The sequence below is a fragment of the Saccopteryx bilineata genome, chromosome 2 (assembly GCF_036850765.1).
Source record: "Saccopteryx bilineata isolate mSacBil1 chromosome 2, mSacBil1_pri_phased_curated, whole genome shotgun sequence".
NCBI lineage: Eukaryota > Metazoa > Chordata > Mammalia > Chiroptera > Emballonuridae > Saccopteryx > Saccopteryx bilineata.
The window spans coordinates 168870706-168893442 of record NC_089491.1 but is presented as its reverse complement, the minus strand read 5'-3'; the positions used below and the strand labels follow the sequence as shown (position 1 = coordinate 168893442).

Below are 22737 nucleotides of genomic sequence, written 5' to 3'. Positions count from 1 at the left end.
TATGCCTTCGTGTTACCTAATAGCACCCATCTTTTTAGCTTCAAGACATCACCTAAGTCTGGTTTAGTAGTGATGAGCTTTCTTGCCTAGAAAACTTGCTCCAATTATGAAAACTTTACCAGATATAGTATTCTTGGAAGTTTTTTTCTCTTGAAAAGTTCTCTTTTCAATTCCTAGAGGGCAAGAATAGGATCATTCCCTTTCTTAACTAGCAGGGAGGGTAGGCACTCAGATATATGATGGAGGGGAAAATCCACAGATCAGAGGCAGCAGAGTTTAACAGAGATGGCTTTGAATTCTTGACTTTAATTAGCTTTGTGAGCTTGGATAAATTAAGCTGAGATAAAAACCTATTCTCCAAAGCTATTTTTATCCTAATAAAAAGTAATGGCAGGCACCCTTTGTATCTGCCTTCCCTGACGAGCTATCAGCATTAGAGCAGTAGGTTAAGAGGATGTCTGTGCATCTTGGGTCTCCTGGCAGAAGGTAGTCATGCAAGCTCCCCCCCCCCCCCCAGGAGCAAGATTTAGACCTGTTACTCCCTCTCTGGAACTCTTTAGAGCTAGCTCCTGGGTCCCATGTTTAAATCTTATCTTACATAATAATCCTAGGCCATCAGTAGCGGTCTCAGCACGGTGCTTTCAGCCTAGGGTTCTCTGGTTGTCTCTTCTTACCTCAACAGACTTCAGGGTATCGAGGTGATCAGCCCTGTAAACCCATTCCTAGTAAAGAACATGATGCAAAGACTAATTTCATTGGGAACTCGGTTCTGTAGAGCAGGACCATCTCAGTGGACACAGGTGGGATAAACTATGAAAACGGGTCTGGCAGTGAGCAGTATGTCAACTTCCCCTTCTCTTGATGGCGTCACATTTATACACTCCGATGACCTGTTTCTCAGGCAGTCACTTGGCAACTTCATAGAAGTATTTTACATCTTATTTTTCTACTTGTTCTCTATACTTTGAGACAGTCTACTAGGTCCAGAGTTGGCAAATCACGCCCTACCTGTATTTGTAAATAGTTTTGTTGACACAGCCACTCATTGATTGTATTGACTGGGGAGACTTTTGTGCTACAACCGTAAAGTACTGTAGTTGCAACAGAGACTACATGGCCTACAAGCCTAAAATATTAACTTTTCCCTTTCAGAGAAGTTCAGGTTTCTTATGAATTTATTTGGGGTGATGGATCACATGACTGGATACCCTGGAAGGTGAGCTTAGTTATTTCATTTAAAGGCAGCCAAGGTAAGATGACTTTTCTCCAAAGCTGCAAGAAGTACGTCAAAATTTATCAGGAAGGATTTTCTGCGTGGTGCTTATTCCGGGATCTCGGAGAGCAGGGACCACGTGTGGAAGAGCTCTCTGGGTGGAGACTGTAGTACCCAGTGTAGAAATAGCCAATCTCCAGTACCAGGTGAGTGATCAGAACATGAAACAGAATTTTAAAAAAAAGGCATCTTGTTAAAATTACTACTTGTGGACTAAAACCAAGGACACATTTCCACGAGAACAGAAATAAATTTTAATTCATTGAAAAGTGCAGCAGTGAACAGGATCCTTTGAAGGGCACTTTCTAAGTTAAATGACTGAAATTACATAAAACCAGGGCAGAGAACAGATGATGCAAACAGAAATTCACAAAATTCAGTGGACCTTAAGTGGTGGTAAAACTAAAGAACCCAAGTAGTCCCATCTAATTCCATTGGTGGCTCAGGTGAAATACCCTTTCCTTTAATAAAAGTCCTGGGATAATGCATTAAAAAAGTACTAATCCTTAATTCAGACATTGTAAATTTAAGAACATTTTTTTATAGATTAAGGTAAAACTTTCATGGCTATCATTACTATATATTTTGTACAAAAATTCTAGTGTTGTCAATTTGTATTACTGACAAAAATATATTTTGCAACAGCACCACTGGTCAAATTCAAAGATGTTCAAAAGGTGTTTCCTACTTGGTAATTGTATTTGCGGAAGAGCTTTGTAATAGGAAATTTCATAAGGCAAAATCTATTCATTCCTATGGCTCAGTTCATTACCAACAGGTATATGGTTCTCTACTCTGAAGGTGCCAACATATAAGGACCTGGCCTTCTTAAAAGGGAAAATAATCAAAATCTAAATCAGTACAATTAAGAGAAACCAGTGGGTTCCTTGTCCACATTTTGAAAAGTGCAGTGCATTTTGCAGTCTGCTAGACAACGTAAGCCGAAGCCTCTTACTGAAAGATGATTTTAGCAGATCCACAGTAAAACCTGTCCACGAGAAAGAGCCAAACTAGAGGCCAGGCAACAGGCAGGAAATACACCAAGAGAGCACCTGGCTGCATCCCCATCGCCCAGACAGAAGCCCACGGACTCTAAGTGTGACAGATATGTCAGCAGCTGACTTGTGGATCACTCTTTGACTTTACCTGCTTTCAGGAACCAGCATCAGAAGATGAACTAATTGAATAATATGACATCACAGTACAAGACCTGGTAAGAGTTTTCTCTTTATTCAGGAATAACTAGGGTCAACTTTCATTAATGGGACCGAGTAATGTTAAGAATAAAAAATGTAGAATAAAGCTGATACCCATATTCAACATTGTAGTTTGCTTTTACTGTAGTTACAAATTTTTATAATTTCCTTCCCTAAAACATTCACAGCAGAGGTGTTCATTTCATTTGCCTATTTCACCTCCAAATACCACCAGTTAATGGGCTTGTATGAGGTAAAGGAATAAACCCAGTGGCTATTAACCCACCATGGCTGCCTGGAATTCTGATAGAAAAGCTGCTTACAGCCCTGTCTTACAAAGTGCTTAAAGCTCAAGCTCAGACCTTAAACAAAGCTAAATTCACTATCACCTGAGTTGAACAGGTTATAAACCACAGCTCTTTCTCCTTCTCTGTTGTCCCACCACAGACAGCCTTCTTGTGAAGAAAATGGTGGAAACGGCACTGACCTTCAAGCCAAGAAACATAAAAATATAGGTGTTCTAAACAGTGAGGAAACCACAAAACATGGCTTTGATGAGAACAGTGAATCGGGCCCAAGTTATACAAAACTCCAAAAACTCAGGAAGAACTCATCTGAAAGGGAAGGCAGGGTGGTAATGTAGCTGATACCTTGCATCAACTGTAATAAATTTTTGTCTTAAATGAACAGAATGTCAACAAAAGGCAGAGAGAGGCAAGACAACTTCACACGTGGGGCTGAAAGCCAAACCGCCCGCTGGAGAGGCACTTATTGCACCCCAACCAGAGCCCTTCCCCTGCCGACCCCAGCCCCTCCACAGAGGCCCTCAGAAAACAACTTTCACCAACACTCAGAAGTTCTTTTTCTCTGAGATACTGGAGCCGCTTGATTCTTCAGAGCTCAGAGGGGAAAGTATTGAGAAGAGACATTCCCTTGATACCCTGGTGTTAACTGGTCCTCCATGTGGTTAGCAGCCCCTGGAAAGAGATGGCTATCGCCTTCTAGAACTACCTGGAATTAGCCTTCACCAAAGCTTACTGTTCTATTTCACTGTAGTTAGTACCAGCCCAGAATTCCCCCAACACACAAACACAAAAAGAACAGAGCCTGGTTGACATGTTTTGAATTTGAAACCTTATCACATTGTGATGGACATTTCTGCATAAAAACAATGGTACTTGTTCTTAATCAGATGATTTAGCTCTGACAATTATTTTTCCAGTCATGTGATGTTAGTATATTTTGATAGTGAAGTGTTCAATCTGAAATGTTATGTAAGTACTTTGATTTTAGGTCAAGCTGTATACCAAAAAACATTCCCCCAACCCCACACACAGCCCCATCATTTCTCTGCACGGTGATACCCATTGAGACTGACCACATGGGGAGTCATCCAGAACTGGAGCTCCAGGACAGACTAGGCCTGGTGAGAACAGAGCTCAGGAACAGTCCTGATTGCAGAAGGGAAGGACCAGGGCCAGCTACTCCCGACACACAGGTCGAGTTCACAGTTTAACATGTTGCACAAGGAGGTCAGCTGAGTGGGTTGCTTTTCAAAACAGGACTTAAAACAAAGCCAGTCCAGAAACTCTTCCAGGGAGGGTCTTGAAGACGAGCTACGGACACCTACTGCAATCACTTCATCAGAAAGAGGTGTGCGGGACCAAGCTGCAAAGGTCGCTACAGATGTTTGGAAAACCTTTGAGTCCTACCACCACCATAATTGTTGAACATGAGACGAGGGTCAAACCTGTATCTGGGCAAGAAAAATAGAAGAAAACAAATGAACTGTAGTTAGCCACTAACTACTTCATTTGGAGTATTAAGTGGAAAAGATGGCATGAAGGAGCATCAAAGGCACAAATGAATCACCAGAGGGAATCTAGTAGCAAAGTGAGTGGTGCCAAACAAGAGTACATCACAAGCCAGCACAGACGGTGGGAGCGGAGAGGAGGAACAGAAGGAAGGTTGCTCTTGGAAGACGATAGAAAGGAGGCAAGATTTGAGCAGGGTTTTTTTTGTTTCCTGAGTGTGGAGAGGCTGACCCTTAAAGTACAAACCAGACTGATGGAGGAGGCTAGCCCTTGCTGAAGGCTCTACCAACACTTTCAAGCCCTTTTACAGTTAAGACTCAGACTGCTGGGTAAGATCATAGGTGTGTCCCTCAGACTTGAGTTTCAATCTGGCTTATGAATTTAGGTAAGTCATTAACTCCTCTGGCCACCAGTAAATTTATATGCAATGTCTGACACATAAAATAACTTATTTGACCAACCATGAGAAAGTTATGGTGAGAAAGTTGAGATTTGGCAAACATAAGGAACATACATTAACATGTATGTGAGGGCTAGAAGCAACACTATTTCACTTTACTTTCATCTGCTCTTTTGGAACAAGTTCTTTTATTTTAGAGCAGAGACTTGCCAATTTTTTTTTTGAAGGGCCCAATAATAAATATTTTAGGGTCTGTGGACCATACATTCTCGGTCCCAAATACTCAGTTTTATTGAAGTGTAAAACCAGCCACACACAATATGTAAATGGTATGTGTAGCTGGATTCTAACAGGTGGAGGCTGGACTGTCCTGTGGGACTCTATAGGCCTAAATGTTTGGTAGGAGAAAATAAGCTAAGGAATTTAAAACAAAAATAGTTCTATATAGAGTGTCTTCCACTCTTAAAAACTAGAATCCAGCTTCTCTACTCATTTACATACATTCCCCTGATTTGGACGGAAGAACCACTTCATATGAAGATGGCTAGATAGTAACACTACTACTTAATAATCCTTTCCCAGTAGAACTTTATTTTTTTAATTGAGAGGAAAAGAGATAGTGAAGCAGACTCCTGCATGTGCCCTCACCAGGATCCACCCTGCAACCCTGTCTTGGGCCAATGCTTGAGTACCCAGCTATTTTTAGTGCCTGAGGCTGATGATACACTGCAATGGGCCTATCTTTAGTGCTTGGGGTCACGCTCAAACTAATCTAGCCACTGGCTACAGGAAGGGAAGAGGGAGAGAAGGGGAGTGAGAGTGGGGAGAAGCAGATGGTCACTTCTCATGTGTGCCCTGACCAGGAATTGAACCCAAGATGTCCATATGCTGGGCTGATGCTCTATGCACTGAGCCACTGGCCACGGCATGGAAATTAAATTTTTAATTTTATAATTTTCAAGCAAGAGATGACAGGGTTTGGGCACAGGCAGCTCCAAATGCATGGTGTCAGTGGGGAAGTTACTGTTCCAGAAGAATGAAAGTGGGAGGAACAGAGCTGACTTAGTGGGGCAGACATCTTTTTTACCTTCATACACTGCAGTGAGCTTATATATTTCAACCTTTGAGAGTTTATACCTTTTATTCCATTGTCTATTTTTAATACATTATACTTACTGGCAAGTATAGTATTCATGTTTCTGTAATTAGGATTTCTGAGAAATGAAATGAAGGTACATGTTCTGGGAGGTGCTAGGAAATGGGATAGACCTTGGTCAGTTACTCTAAAGAAGCCCCAGAGGTACCCTGACAAGAACCCCAGCAGGAGGGGAGGTGGCAGAGCCTAATGGTGAGGAGCAGGACTATGCCTCTCACTAAAGCACCAACTGGTACCAATGAGGGGAAGTTTGAAACAGCTTATTTTCTTAGCATAACGGGAAATGCACAAAGACAAAGTGTCTCCACTCTAAAGAAGAGGAACAAGAAACTCAGCACAGTGCAAGGCAAAAAAGACCCCTCAGACACCTTCTGCCTTTAAGAATGACATGGTTGCACCCTGGCCAGTTGGCTTAGCGGTAGAGTGTTGGCCTGGCGTGCAGGAGTCCCAGGTTCGATTCCTGGCCAGGGCACACAGGAGAAGTGCCCATCTGCTTCTCCACCCTTCCCCCTCTCCTTCCTCTCTGTCTCTCTCTTCCCCTCCCGCAGCCAAGGCTCCATTGGAGCAAAGATGGCCTGGGCACTGAGGACGGCTCTGTGGCCTCTGCCTCAGGTGCTAGAATGGCTCTAGATGCAACAGAGCGATGTCCCAGAGGGGCAGAGCATCGCCCCCTGGTGGGCATGCCGGGTGGATCCCCGTTGGGCGCATGTGGGAGTCTGTCTGACTGTCTCCCCGTTTCCAGCTTCGGAAAAATGAAAAAAAAAAAAATGACATGGTTGCTAGAGATAACCTGGCAAAGTCACTGAGGAAAATGGAAACTTACTCTGGGTCAAACACCCCCGGAGTGCGACAGGTTGGTCCAGAACAGGACTGTAACATCATTAGTCGATAGTTCATCTTTCCTAAAAGCTCTGGGTCTATACTTTTAGCAATGTTAGTGATTTGGTGTGGGTCTGCAGTCAGGTTATAGACTTCTACAAACACCTGCAGGAAATGAGAGGATGGAGGAAAGAAAAGAGCAAGGGGTTACATTTAAAAAAATACTCCTGTGAATTATTTTTAAATGGGGAGAAGGGAGTCAACACCCAATGCCCAGGACAACAGCATCTGGTCTCAGGATCCTCAGAGCCCATGGAGATATAGCAGACAATGGAGCATCTGCTCTGGGGTTGACCCCCATGCTGGAAAGGGCCAGTTTCAGGCAGTCAGGAGGAGGCAGTATGAATGGGGTGGTGGTGGTTACTTTCTGTAATTGAAGCAGATATAGAAGGCATGACCCTCAAATGGCAAGGTCTCGGAAACTAGACTGAGTAATGAAGTTACGGATTGGGAGATGACATCTGAAGGTTTATTTTTGTATTAGAATTGTGAACATTCAAATACGGATAGGAAAGTACTGTAACCTGTGTTATACAAATGTTAAGAGTTTCCTGTTTTATAAAGTAGTTTTGGGCACTTTACTAAAGGATGCAATACCATCATTTCTAACATTAGCCATGTCTAATATCATTAATTCCACCCAATCTGTATTTTGGTGTCCAAACTGGAGTCAAGTGATACACTAGGAAGATGGTGGGCAAATGTTGCCTATAATGGCTTCAAGTGGCTGTCCTTAGGTGATCACTACATAGTAATTACCACACTGATAAAGATCATGGGGGAGGGGGAACAGGACTGGAGGGGAGATAGGACTGAGTTGAGGGGAGCTGTCTTGCCTACAAGCTACAAAGAAATGACAGTGAGTCCATTTCTCAGCAACACAATGAGGGCTGGCTCCACATGGCAAAATGTGGGTTGCCAGATGGAGCAGGCTGGCACCTGCTGAAAAACTGTATGAACCACCAGGGACTGGAGTCTATGTGATCTTTCAGAGACTCTGATCTGTATTGGCTGAAAGCCACCTTGTTCCAAGGAGGGAGCTCTTGGTCCTGTCTCTGACCCTCACTGCTGATCTATTATTGAGCAGCACTGGGTCATGCTGTGGTGGGGACAGAAGTTTCTGAATAAGCCAAGGTATCTGACCCTCACCCCAAACTACCAGGGAAGCAAATAGACCAGAGGTCCAAAGAAGTGACCATGCATTTAAAGTGTGTGTTTGGGTGGTGGGGGGAGTGGAGAAAGCCTCATTCAGAAAGGTCAGAGGGAAGTGAAGAATGGCCTTGGGGAATTCTATTTTCTTAGCTGAAAGAAACATAAGCAGAGGTGCAGATAAATACATTTTCCCTAAGAGCATCCTTGGAATTGCTCTTTGGCCACCAGGTCCAGCCAACAAAGCGCTGGCAGTAGACACAGGTGGGGGTGCAACTGGGCATCTTACCTCCTGGTCATCAAACTCGCAGTACTGTAAATCCCACAGCGCTGACATGGTCCTCACACAGGCATACGTGTTGTTATAAGCATCTTCACACACACAGTCTGGGAAACATTGCTATAGAGATATTTAAACAGTTAAATATCTGTGCTAACAACTACTACCCACCTACAGGGGCAACCAGGTTGACTCAAACCAGACATACAATTGGACAGATACTAGGAAACCTTCCACAGAGAAATGAATGAAAAATAGATGTGAGGCTCTGTTCATTACTGATGCGATGGCTGACTTGACTAAGGAACGTGGCTGTGCTGGTTCTGCTTGTAGACTTTTGCTGTTCCTGTCCGCTAATCTAACAAGAATTAGTTGTAATGGGCGTCTGTAAAATATATGGTCGGTAGGGAGAAGAACTTAATACTCAAATATTTAAGTCACTTCTAAGGTATATAAGGCTGCCACCAATGCAAGATACTTGTGATGGTACAGTTATGGGTGGGGAGCCCGATCTCTCTGTTGGATGCCACTGATAACATCCCTAATACAAAATGGTACCGCTATCAAGAAGGGTAGGAAAACAGAAAGGGGTATGGATTAGTAAGGTAAGAATATGGGCAGAGCCTGACCAGGCAGTGGCGCAGTGAATAGGGTGTTGGACTGGGATGCAGAGGACCCAGGTTCGAGACTCCAAGTCGCCAGCTTGAGCGCGGGCTCATCTGGTTTGAGCAAAGCTCACCAGCTTGGACCCAAGGTCCCTGGCTCGAGCAAGGGGTTACTTAGTCTGCTGTAGCCCCATGGTCAAGGCACATATGAGAAAGCAATCAATGAACAACTAAGGTGTTGCAACAACAACAACAAAAAATATGGGCAGATATGTGTACTTGTTACAAAACTTGAAAGAATTCAAAGTGCACATTTTGACAATAGGTCAGCAGCATCATTTTCAGGGTTTTTGTGTGTGTGTGTGTGAGAGAGAGAGAGACAGACAGACAAAGAGAGGGAGAGATAGATAGATAGGGACAGGCAGGAAGGGAGAGAGATGAGAAGCATCAATTCTTTGTTGTGGCACCTTCGTTGTTCATTGATTGCTTTCTCATATGTGCCTTGACCGGGGAGGGAGGGGGCTCCAGCAGACTGAGTGACCCCTTGCTCAAGCCAGCAACCTTGGGTTCAAGCTAGTGACCTTGGACTTTAAGCCAGCGACTTTTGGGCTCAAGCCAGTGACCATAAGGTCATGTCTATGATCCCATGCTCAAGACAGCAACCCAATGCTCAAGCTGGCGACCTCAGGGTTTTAAACTTGGGTCCTCGGCATCCTAGTCCGACACTCTATCCACTGTGCCCCAGCCTGGTCAGGTATCATTTTCAGGTTTTGTATTTTTTTTTCCATTTTCAGGATTACTGAATTTACCTTTGCACATCTACTAATCTTCCAAAGTCAAGTGGCAAAGTCAAGTGACAGAGAAGCAGCACTCAGATTAAGGGTTACATTACTTGATACACCAGTCAGAGCGTTGTCCAAACCAACTCAAACTATTACTCACTGATACTCCAGGACTCAGGGAAGGACATGTTGGGTCGGTGACATTATGACCTTCTCCTTGATATTCCACCAGGACATCTGATCGCCAAGTCACATTACTGGTACCTCTCTAGAAAGAAGAGAAAAAGTGGTTCCTGTGAGGCATTCTGACTGTGAAAAGGGCCACAGAGTTATATCTTCTTCTGCTCAAGGGGACTTGGCAATCAAAACAAATTGGACTGTTCATTCAGTAACTAAAGGGACTGACTAAAACTGATGCACTACCAAGTATTGTGTTTGGTATTTATAGAACCCTTGCAAGTGATGGTCAAATTCTTTGAGCACTTATGAGTACTTGCCAAGAATACTGCTGTGAGACATGTCAGGAATCGAAAACAACAAAGGAGCTAAGCAAGAATCATAATATAAGGTGCTGGAAGTCCATCCAGGTTAGAATAATCAATCCTGTCCATAAAGTCTATGTAAGAACAATTCTAGGCTCATCCTAATAAATTTGTAGTTTTAGCCTGACCAGGCAGTGGTGCAGTGGATAAAGCATCGAACTGTGACATGGAGGACCCAGGTTCGAGAACCCAAGGTCGCCAGCCTGAGCATGGGCTCATCTGGTTTGAGCAAGGCTCATCAGCTTGAGCCTAAGGTCGCTGGCTCGAGCAAGGGGTCACTTAGTCTGCTGTGGCCCCACAGTCAAGGCACATAAGAGAAAGCAATCAATGAACAACTAAGGTGCTGCAAAGAAGAATTGATGCTTATCTCTCTCCCTTCCTCTCTGTCTGTCCCTATTTGTCCCTCTCTCTGTCACACACACACAAAAAGAGGAAATTTATAGCTTCATACACAAGGACAAAAACTCACAAATATTAAACAGAGTTGTCCTAAGTACTGTAATAGGTTCAAAGTATTTCTTGACTTGATCATCAGAAGGAAGATACCATACATAACATACATGAACCTGTGGGGGAATGGAGAATTCCTCTCCCACCCCACTTCATTTCTTTTCTTTTCTTTTTTTTTTCCCATTTTTCTGAAGCTGGAAACAGGGAGAGACAGTCAGACAGACTCCCGCATGTGCCTGACCGGGATCCACCCGGCACGCCCACCATGGGGCGACGCTCTGCCCACCAGGGGGCGATGCTCTGCCCATCCTGGGCGTCGCCATGTTGCGACCAGAGCCACTCTAGCGCCTGAGGCAGAGGCCACAGAGCCATCCCCAGCGCCCGGGCCATCTTTGCTCCAATGGAGCCTTGGCTGCGGGAGGGGAAGAGAGAGACAGAGAGGAAAGCGCGGCGGAGGGGTGGAGAAGCAAATGGGCGCTTCTCCTGTGTGCCCTGGCCGGGAATCGAACCCGGGTCCTCTGCACACTAGGCCGACGCTCTACCGCTGAGCCAACCGGCCAGGGCTATACCACTTCATTTCTTATGGCTGGACTAGTAAAATAAAATAGTAAAATTGGCTTGGCCTGTGGTGATGCAGTGGATAAAGCATCAACCTGAAACGTCGAGGTCGCTGGTTCAAAACCCTTTGAACCAGGGTCGCTGGGCTTCCCTGGTTAAGGAACACACAGAAAGCAACTACTAAGAGTTTATGCCTCTCCCTTCCACAACCTCTTTCTCTCTCTCCTTCCTCTCTCTAAAAATCAATAAATAAAACCTAAAAATAAATAAAATAAATAAAATAAAATTGACAAGCCTAAGAGAAAAACTAATTTATCGTGTGCATGGGAGGCTCAAAGACATGACTGAATTAGGCAACCTTTTATACATTTCAGACAAAGAAACAATACATTTGTGAGCAACTGACAGGATAAAATTAGTGCTTATTAGAAAAGAATCTAAGTAAGGCTTGGGACTGGACAGTAAATCAGGAAAGGTGGTACAAGGCTTTCAACTCTGGCTTCTTTTAACTCTGGTGCTTTAATTCAAAATAATATGCCATTGTGAGATATCTTTGGATGGCCTGCCCCAGGCCCTGACAGCATACAGTGTAAGACCTGAATGGAGAAAGTCAAAGTAAATTTCCCTCTAACTGATCTATAGATTTAATGCAATTCTAACAAAAAGTCCAACATGATTTTAAGGTAATCTGAAAAGCTATTTTTAAAGTTTACATGGAAGAAAGGTATCTAGGATCCCTAGAAGAACAATGAGAGAGGTGTGCTCTCACAGCTTTATAACAAGACAAAATGATACTGGTACAGAGGCAGACAGATCTTTGGAACAGAAAAGACAATTGAGTATTTAAAGAGAAAAAACTGAAACTGGATCCCTGACTAATATCATATAAGAAAATCAATTCTAAATACACAAAGGACTTAAATGTTAGCATAAAATTTTTAGGAGGAAATCTGAGAACTGTTTTCTAACCCCAAGGTTCAGAAGCATTTTAATAAACAAGACACAAAAGACACTAACAATAGCATGACCTGGCGGTGGCATAGTGGATAGGACATTAGACTGGAACTCAGAGGACCCAGGTTTGAAGCCCTGAGGTTGCCAGCTTGAGAGCTGGCTCACCAGCTTGAGCACGGGGTCACTTGCTCTGCTGGAGCCCCCCGCCCCCATCAAGGCACATACGAGAATGCAATCAATGAACAACAAAGGAGCCACAACAAAGAACTGATGCTTCTTATCTCTCTCCCTTCCCGTCTGTCTGTCCTCATCTGTCCCTTTCTCTGTCTCTGTCACACACACACACACAAAAGACACTAACTTTAATGAGATGATTTATACATTCAGTTCCTATGATGTCATATGTTAATGTAGGGAAAAGATGTCACTAACAGGGAGCATATGATGGACAAAAATGGCATTTCACAAGGGAAGAAAACACAAAAGGCATAAAGGAAAAATTATTCAGTAATCAAAAACCCAATTTAAAAAAATGGAACAAGGATGTGAACAGACTTTTCTCCAGAGAATATACAAATGTCCAATAAATACATGAAAAGATGTTCAACATCATTAACCGTTAGGAAAATGCAAATCAAAGCCACAAAAAGATACCACTTCACACTGACTACAGTATCAACAGCAAGTGTTGACGAGAAGGTGGAGAAATTGGAACCCTTGTACACTCTTGGTGGGAAAATATAAAATAGTGCAGCTGTTTAGAAACAGTATGGCAGTTTCTCAAAAGGTTAAACAGAAAGTCACCATATGACCTAGCAATCCTCCTAGGTATATATATCTAAGACACTGAAAACATTTGTCCACCAAAAATACTGTACACAAATGTTCACAGCAGCTTTATTAATAATAGCCCCAAAAGGAGAACAACCCAAATGTCTACTAATTGATGAATAAATACTGTGGTTTATCTATACAATGGAGTATTATTCAGCAATAAAATGAAACGAAGTACTGATATACATGTTACACTGTGGATGACACTTGAAAACATGCTCAGTGAAAGAAGCCAGTCATAAGAGACCACTTACTGTATGATTCTACTCATACAAAATGTCCACAGCAAGCACATCTACAGAGACAGAAAGTGGATTAGTGCTTCTTTGGCACTGGGAGAGGGAGCAATGGAGGAGTGACTACTGTTTTGGGGGTGACAAAAATGTCCTAAAGTTAGATTACGGTACAGTTGCACAACTCTGTGAATACATCTATTGACTTGAAAACCTGCCTGACCAGGCGGTGGTGCAGTGGATAGAGCATTGGATTGGGATGCGGAAGACCCAGGTTCAAGACCTCGAGGTCGCCAGCTTGAGCATGGGCTCATCTGCTTTGAGCAAAAGTTCACCAGCTTGGACCCAAGGTCGCTGGCTTGAGCAAGGGGTTACTCAGTCTGCTGAAGGCCCGTGGTCAAAGCACATATGAGAAAGCAATCAATGAACAACTAAGGTGTCACAACAAAAAACTAATGATTGATGCTTCTCATCTCTCTCCGTTCCTGTCTGTCTGTTCCTATCTATCCCTCTCTCTGTCTCTCTCTCTGTCAAAAAAAAAAACAAAAAAACTTTTTTTTTTTTTAAACCCAGACAGACAGGAAGGGAGAGAGATGAGAAGCATCAACTTGTGGCATTTTAGACTTTAGTTGTTCATCGATTGCTTTCCCATATGTGTCTTGACCTGGGGGACTCCAGCCAAGCCAGTGACCTGGGGCTTCAAGCCAGCAACCTTTGGGCTCAAGCCAGTGATGTTGTGCTTAAGCTGGTGCGCCCGCACTCAAGCTGGAGATCTTGGGGTTTTGAACCTGAGTCCTCAGCATATCCACTGCACCACCACTTGGTCAGGCGGAAACTTTAAATGAGTGAAATGTACAGTAAGTGAATTAAGCTATTAAAAAAAAGATTTACCTCTTTAATAAACAAAGAAATGCACAATAGGATCAAATATAACTTCGGTCTTTTTCACCTACTACATTGGCAATAATTAAGCTGTGTGACAGTTTCATACAGAGCAAAGGGACGGTCAAACATTGCTGCTGATAATGTAAACTGATGACCATTTCATAAAATAACTTGGTAAGATTTGTGGAACTAAACATGCAGTTCCTGTAGCCTTGGAACACATGTTCACTGAGAGACATATACAAGAATGCACTGTTCCTAAAACAAAACTAGAACAAGACAAATGTCTATTGACAAGAAAACAGTCACCAGTAAGTGGTGATACATTTATACAATAGAATATTAGGCATCTGTGAGCAAAGAGCATGGATCAATTTGGAAACAATGCTGAATTGAAAAAAGTTCCAAATGACATCCAATAGAATGTCATTTTTAGAGAGCAAAACAAGGCTAAACTAGGTATGTCATTTAGGGTTACTTACATAATAACCTCCCCCCCCAGAATGATAACCATGAATTTCAAGAAAGTGATTACTCCCACGGGGCAGGTGCTCTCACCTGCATGGGGAAAAGCATGTAGTTGTCAGTTTAAATTTGGTTTTATTGTGTTCTTCTTGGAGCTTTTACTTGTGGCTTTGTGTTTTTTTTTGTTCTTTGTATCTGATTGGAGAACTCCCTTTAGTAATTCCTGGAGTGGGGGTTTTCTGATGATAAATTCCCTCATCTTTTCTGTATCTGTGAATGTTTTTATTTCTCCTTCATATTTGAAGGATAGCTTTGATGGGTATAGTATTCGTGGCTGAAAGTTCCTCTTTCAGGACTTTAAATATTGGGGTCCACTCTCTTCTAGCTTGTAGAGTTTCTGTTGAGAAATTGGATGATAATCTAACGGGCCTTCCTTTATATTTTGTATTCTTCTTTTCCCTGGCTGCCTTGAGAATTTTTTCTTTGGCGTTGGTTTGTGCCAATTTCATTATGATGTGCCTTGGAGTAGGTTTGTTGGGGTTAAGAAAACTCGGAGTTCTGTTTACTTCTTGAATTTGAGGCTTTAGTTCTTTCCACAGGCTTGGGAAGTTCTCATCTATTATTTGTTTGAGTATGTTCTCCACTCCATTTTCTCTCTCTTCTCCCTCTGATATACCTATTATTCTTATGTTTTTCTTTTTCATGGAGTCAGATAATTCCTGTAGGGCTATCTCATTTTTTAAAAATTTTGAGTCTCTTTCTTCTTCTCTCTGTTGTGCCTCAAGTTGCTTGTCTTCTATTTCACTAATCCTACCTTCTATCTGGCCTGTTCTTTTAGCTAAGCTTGTTACCTTGTTTTTCAGCTCGTGAATTGAGTTTTTCATCTCTGTTTGATTTGTTTTTATAGTTTCAATTTCCTTGGAAATATATTCTTTGTGTTCTTTGAGTTGTTTTCTGAGCTCCCTAAATTGCCTTTCAGTGTTTTCTTGTATATCTCTGAGTATTTTTAGGATTTATATTTTAAATTCTCTGTCATTTAACTCCAAGGTTTCCAATACATTAAATTTTTTCTCCATAGATTTTTCCTCATCTATCTGTGTTACCTCTCTTTCTTTTGTATCCATGATATTTAATTATCTCTTCCTTAATGGCATCTGAGGGTGTTTTTGTTGATAGTATTGAGATTTAATAAAGAATAAAAAGTTAAAAAAATAAAAAATCAAAAAGAGTTGTTTTTTTTAAAGTTAATAATTAAAGAAAAATAAAATAAATTAAAAATTTAAAAAGGAAATTATTCCCCCCCTCCTTTTTTCCTCTTCTCTCCTCTCCCCTCTTTCTTGAGAAAATCTGGTGGTGAACTGTAAATTATATTGTATTAAATAGAACAAACAATGCCTGTAATGGAGGGCCTGAATTGGGGAGAAGCAATAAAGGGGCAAAAAAAAAAAAAAAAAAAAAAGGAAAAAAAAGAAGGGTATGGACTCACAAAAAGCAAATAAGGAAAAAATTTGGGTCAAGGATAAAATGATTTGCTTTTAGGTGTTGGTTGACTAAGAGTTATGATGAGAGGAATAAGAGGGAAACAGGAAAATGGGGAGACAAATTAAAAAATTACTATTGTATTTAGTGGAACAAGAACTAGATAAAATGGAGAGCCAGGGATGGGAGCACTGCTAGTGAGTTAAAAAGGTGAAGTAAAAACCCCCCAAAATGCCACAAACATAAGTTTGAGTCCCAGATAAGATAATTTGTTATTGAGGTTTGAATGAGAGGAGACATAAAGAAGAAAGGAAGAAACTAATATAGAGGGAGAAAAGAAAGAGAGAGAGAAAAAAAAGAGGGTACCACTAAAAGAAGAAAAAAGAAAAAAGAGGAGAGAGAGAGAGAGAGTTAAGGGTTTTGGAGTGCAACCCTCATAGAGAGAAAGGAAGAGGAAAGAAAAGATAATGGGAGATGTAGCACTTATGGGTAGTTTAGTTCAAGGAGAGGAGAGAGTAAGACCGGCAGAGAGTTAAATGACCAAATTGGAGGAAGAAAGGGAAAAAAAAAATCAGGAATGAAGATAAGAGAAACAAACGAACAAATATAATAAAATGGGATAGGTTATAAAGTTTGCAGATTATTCTTCATTTTGAGAGGTTATCTTCTTGCTTTTTCTTTTCTCTCCCTCTTCCTGGTCGGTGACTCTCAACCCCAGGTTCTGCCCCTTTGGCACGCTCAGGTAGAGGTTTGCAGTTGATAAGTCTCTATGGCGATGTCATGTATTGTGCTTCAGTCTCGTTGGCAGTTGAGGCTCATTAGCATTTATAGGCTCCAACAGTGAGTGAGTCCGTGTTCCTGGAGCCTCTCTCCTAGTCTTTCCTTCCTCAATTAGTAGCCTGATAATCCATCTATGGGGTTGCTGCTGCCTCTGCCTGGATAGTAAGAGGCTCAAAGAGCTGGCAACTCCCCACTCTATTCCCACTCAGCACAGGGCTCTGGGTAAGGCTCAGTCAGTCAGAGCTGCTAGCATAATCAGATGGGGCTTCCGCCCACTCAAAGACCTCTGGCTCTGCCACTCTGTCCGGTAACACGGGTGGGCGCCCACTCCTGGGGCGCCTGGAGGAAACTCTCGCTCACTATCTGTGCGCGCAGACCAGGATATCAGGCCAGAAGTCTCACACTCTGAGTGAAACCCCCGCCCACACGGAAAAGTTCCAGCGTTGGAATTGGCTCTCTCCCTCCCCATGTGCGGCTTTTTCAGGGCGCTGGGGTGTCCTGGAGATTCCGCTTTTGGCCCACACAGAAGCCTCTGACTCTGCCCCTCTGTGAGATAACACGGGCGCCCACTCCTGAGGTGCTTGGAGGAATCTCTTGCCCACTCTCCATGCGTGCTGACCAGGATATCAGGCCGGCCGCCTCACACTTTGACTGAAACCCCCGCCTGCACGGAAAAGTTCCAGCGTTGGAATTGGTTCTCGCTCCCTCCCCATGCGCGGCTTTTCCAGGGCCTGGAGATTCCACTTGCTTTTGGCCCACACAAAGGCCTCTGACTCTGCCTCTCCGTGGGATAACACGGGCGCCCACTCCCAGGGATTTCGAAGGAATCTCTCATCCACTATCTGCGTGCACCGACCAGGATATCGGGGAAAATGGCTGCCCCGCTTGTCTTTCTTTGTCTGGGTTTGGTGCGAGTGTTAGCTTGTATTGACTGGGTTGCCGTAGTCAGTTTTTCCTCGGCTTGGATCTCCATGCCACAGCCTGGTTTGGCCGTTTGTGCCACGGCCTGGATCTATTCACTCCCTTTGCCCACCTTAGTTTCTATATTCTCAGTTCCCAGTGAAAGCAGCCCTATTTAGGTTAGTGAGGAAGGCGGAGCATTTCTTACTCCCTATTTCCTTCGGGGTTTGATTATATATTTAGCCAATTTTTCGCTCTACCATACCTTCGGGTGTATTGCGAAACATCTGGAGGCTCCAAGGGTAGGTTTTTCTGTTTCTGGTTGAAGATCTTGTTGAGTTTTGGGAGAGATTTATTGGTATCGCTTCCTACCGAGCCATTACTCTGACGTCATCTTCCCCTTTTTTTCGGGGAAGAGTATGTGTAGGTAGAGGTACCAGTATTGGGAATTTTGAATTCTTAAATGGGATTATGGGTTCATGGTATTTCTTGTGTTTCATAACTAATGTGAGTTATACGCATTCTCTTGTATGAATCATATACTACCTAATAATAAACTGTAATAGACAAGTCAATGAGTAAGACTCACCTAAAATGAGTTACTATAAACACCTAAAACATTTTAGTACCTATCCTTCCAAACCTGTCTCTGTTTAAACATATTAAAATACATTTTTCATGAAGAAGAGCTGCTATTGTGAACCCTCCTTTCCCCTTGTAAGTGTGTGGTAGGCATCTTTCCAAGTCCATGCACAACAGATCTATGTTTAGTGTTGGTTTAACAGTCTACTGTTTAATGGTACAACAATTTAACCAATTCTCTACTGGATCTTTAGGTTTTATTTTTTTCTCTATTAACCCTACATGTACATTATTTTCTAGTGAGCTCTGTATGGTATCAGGAACACAGCAGGTACTCTTAATGAATTCTGTTTTCCTAGAATAAATTCCCAGATAGAACTGTTGCTGTGTGCATTCGGAAGTGATGTTTTGTTAAATCAGCCTCCTCATAGCTTTTTTTTTTTTTGTATTTTTCTGAAGCTGGAAACGGGGAGAGACAGTCAGACAGACTCCTGCATGCATCCGACCGGGATCCACCCAGCATGCCCACCAGGGGCGATGCTCTGCCCCTCCGGGGCGTCGCTCTGCCGTGACCAGAGCCACTCTAGCGCCTGGGGCAGAGGCCAAGGAGCCATCCCCAGCGCCCGGGCCATCTTTGCTCCAATGGAGCCTTGGCTGCAGGAGGGGAAGAGAGAGACAGAGAGGAAGGAGGGGGGGGTGGAGAAGCAAATGGGCGCTTCTCCTAGGTGCCCTGGCCGGGAATCGAACCTGGGTCCTCCGCACGCCAGGCTGATGCTCTACCGCTGAGCCAACCGGCCAGGGCCTCCTCATAGCTTTTACTGACTGTACTTTTATGAAAGAGTCTCAGTAGTTCCCATTTTCTCAGACTTCTGCAGAGTGGGTATCTTTGCCAGTTCTGTAGGCAATAAAGGCCTCCTAAGTCAAGTATTTCTTTCATCAGCATTGATGCAACCGTTTTGCATTTACTTTGTCCATTTTTAATTCTTCTGTGAGTTGATTCATTATTTCCTTTGCCCATTTTCCAACTGGGATATTAATCTTTGCTTTCTAAGAACTCATCTATTAGGACTTCATTACCCTTTTTAATATATGTTGCAAATATTTTCCTAGTCTGTTACTTGTCTTAATTTCATTTATAATGATTGGGGGGGGGGATGGAGAGTAGGGAGGATATAGAACTGTTTATATGTGGTCTAATCATTTATTTTTTAAAGAAAATCCCTTCCTATCACAGAGAAGGAATTTATTTCACATGGCTCAGGCCTGATTGAGGGTTTTATACTCACCAGGATGGGCAGCAAAGACATTCCATCCATCTGTGTCTTATTCACGTTGTAGCCAGCGATGTCCAAAATAGTAGGACCCAAGTCAATATTGGCAACAAGCACCTGTGAGAACGAGGAAAAAACAAGGTTTTCTCCTCTAGCTATACTCTCCTCCCCCACGTCATCCATGAGACAAATAGCATTTACTGGTATCTTTTGTACAGCCCATACTTACTTAGGTCTTACAGATGCATATATTCAAATATAAATATAGTAATTTAAAAAACAAAACAAAGGCTTATAAGGCTTTAATATTTTATATGCCCTACAAGTTATAGATTTATTCTACCCAAACTGTTATTGATCAAAACATTTTTAAAAACTCTTTTGGGACTGCCTGGAGTCTGTTATGAATCATGAGAAAAATGTTGGTCTATCAGTGATGTCCAAATATGAATGAAGTGAAGCCAAGTCCACAGGCAGTACTAACATGTCCAAGACGGCTTTATAAAAAGAAAAAGGTAAACACCAAAATAGTAAAACCCACAGGGGTAAATGGTGATTGCCAGTCTCACCAGGAATTAAGAGCCATCTGTTGTATGATGGCAGGCTCTAACAGCAGTTCGCTCTATGGGGAGAAAGGTCTGTAATTTCTAGTACAAATCAAATGGCACTAAGATTTGGCACAAGTACCCTACACATTATCCTAGTACTCTTTTCCAGGATAGCTACAATGATCTCTTCCCTTCTAAGGTTTTGCTTGACTAGAAAGTACAGTCTCAAAATTAGCATACTATGGCAGGAGACGGCAGACTTCTATTGGATACTGAGTATCAGTGAAGAATTAACACAGGAATCATACCTTTCTCTGGTTTTAATACAACCCAGAATTAGAATAGATACTATGGGTCCATTATTGTAATAACTTCTAGAAACATTAGCATTTTAAGTTCTTAAAATGGTTTATCTGCTCCTCAACTCATGATGGGCTTACGTCCTGATAAACACATCATAAATTGAAAATAGCATACGTCAAAATATATTTAATGTGCTTAACCTACTAAACATCATAGCTTAGCCTAGCTGGTTTCTACTGAATGAGTATCACTTTTGAACCATCATAAAGTAAAAAAAATTGTAAGTCAGAACACTATAAGTGGGACTGTCCATACTGCTTTTATCACTATGCATAAACTCAAAGATTCTCTTACAAATCGGAACTGGAAAAGCTTAGACAAGACCAAAAGTAGATTATTTCATTAATCATAGCCTCACAGTTTGAGAATGGTCTTGGGATTTAAATATATAGACATTCTGATTTTTTTTTTTTTTTCTGAAGCTGGAAACGGGGAGAGACAGTCAGACAGACTCCCGCATGCGCCCGACCGGGATCCACCCGGCACGCCCACCAGGGGCAACGCTCTGCCCCTCCGGGGCGTCGCTCTGCCGCGACCAGAGCCACTCTAGCGCCTGGGACAGAGGCCAAGGAGCCATCCCCAGCGCCCGGGCCATCTTTGCTCCAATGGAGCCTTGGCTGCAGGAGGGGAAGAGAGAGACAGAGAGGAAGGAGGGGGGTGGAGAAGCAAATGGGCGCCTCTCCTATGTGCCCAGGCCAGGAATCGAACCCGGGTTCCCCGCACGCCAGGCCGACGCTCTACCGCTGAGCCAACCGGCCAGGGCCTAGACATTCTGATTTTTTTTTAAAAGCCCCTAAAAAACTCTGGGGCATGAAATCAGGAGTTATCATGCCTTGAAACTGCCTTTTTTTTTTTTTTTTTAGCTCTGGAAGAATGAATGCTGCAGTCAGTGAAAAGAATAAGAGGACTCTCAGGAGAATACATGAGTTTTCAAACAGACATTGGAGCCCTGATGTTAAAGAATTCATGTTGGGCTGTCAAAGAGAAGACTCAAAGCACACCAGGGAGCACCCAGACCCACCGAGTGGGAAGCACAGGACTCCCTACAGCTTGGTCTCTTCATCTGGATTCCCCTCAGCCCAGCTTCTATAACAAGAAGAAGCCAGGACATCCCCTAACTGCACTTAGCATCCTTCCAATTTCACACAGGGAGACCAATGCTCATTTTATCCAAAGTCTTAAAGCCAACATGTAGCCTTCCTGACTCCCAGACAGTCCTACTTCCCCTGGATCATGCTGTGTCATGTTTGTTTTCCTAATAACCTTTTGTATCTTAAAAACCTTTTGAAAATATTCTGCCAACAAATCTAAAGCTAGATTAATTTCTAGCAAGAACAGAAAACCTCAGCAGCCAATCTTGGGCAACCACACACACCAGCTGCCCCTGCTCTCCCGATTAGCCAATACATAGCTAAATCCACTGGTCAAATCCACTGATAGCCCTGTTTCGCTATCAGGCTGCTGACAGCTCAGCCCAACTCACAACTCTGTGCCACTCACAGAGAACTGGCACAGACAACTGTGCTGTCAACACATGATGAATCATCCACCGTCTCTGACATTCTTCGTGCTAGATAAAAGCTGGGGCATTTCATACATCTCAAACCACATCTGTCAGCACAGCAGTGTAAAACATCATGGATTTTGCAAACAGACACAGTTCATTTTTGGTCCTGGTTCTGCCACTTACTATGTAACCTTAGTAATATCCATTCAACTAATGTGGATGTCCCCCAATGTGTGTTAAGGGCTAGGTATTCTAAGTTCAGATAGTGCCTCTCTTCTAGGAATGCCTAGAGTAAAAAAGACAAACTCAGTAGGCTGTGGTAGGTGTGAGGCCAGCTAGGAACAGAGGTAGTATAAGGGTCTGTATTGACTTCCCACTGGGGACATTTAAAGGACAACTAATGTAGCCTGATGAAAAGGGCATGAGATGAGCATTCCAGAGAGAAGGAACAGTCAGTCAAAGAGAGGCAAGGAGGTGAGAGAGACGGTTCACTTAGGAAGTGAAAGTGTTCAGTACAAGGGCCACTTTCTGTCTCCTGTACAAGCCAAGCTCTTCTCACATCTGTGCCTTTACATTTACTGTTCTGCTCAGAACACCCTCTCCCAGATTTCTGTATGACTAAATCCTTCTCAACACCCAGGTCTTCGCTCAAAAGCTTCAGAGACTTCCATTGACAACTCTGGCACAGGGAGCTAAGAACTGATCTTCCTGGATTGCTCACCACAGTGTTTCCAAGGCTCCTGGCATACTGTGTAGGACAAGATACTTGTTGTCTGAGCTGCAGTATAGTTGTTAAGTGTATGGACTCTAGAGCCAGACGCCAAATTTAAATATAGGGATCTGACATATTTT

General features: G+C 42.9%; 1 protein-coding gene across 1 annotated transcript in view; it reads right to left on the bottom strand.

Annotated features, from left to right (window-relative positions):
- Window positions 1-1503: 1503 nt before the first annotated feature.
- The window catches only part of GNS (glucosamine (N-acetyl)-6-sulfatase), a 65632-nt gene continuing 44398 nt past the window's right edge, over window positions 1504-22737 (bottom strand). The window contains exons 10-14 of the mRNA XM_066258371.1: window positions 19483-19584; window positions 9695-9802; window positions 8157-8267; window positions 6663-6823; window positions 1504-4225 (exon numbers count right to left, since the gene is read on the bottom strand). Coding sequence (XP_066114468.1) covers window positions 4150-4225; window positions 6663-6823; window positions 8157-8267; window positions 9695-9802; window positions 19483-19584 — 558 coding nt within the window. The 3' untranslated portion in view covers window positions 1504-4149. The remainder of the gene's footprint in view (window positions 4226-6662; window positions 6824-8156; window positions 8268-9694; window positions 9803-19482; window positions 19585-22737) is intronic.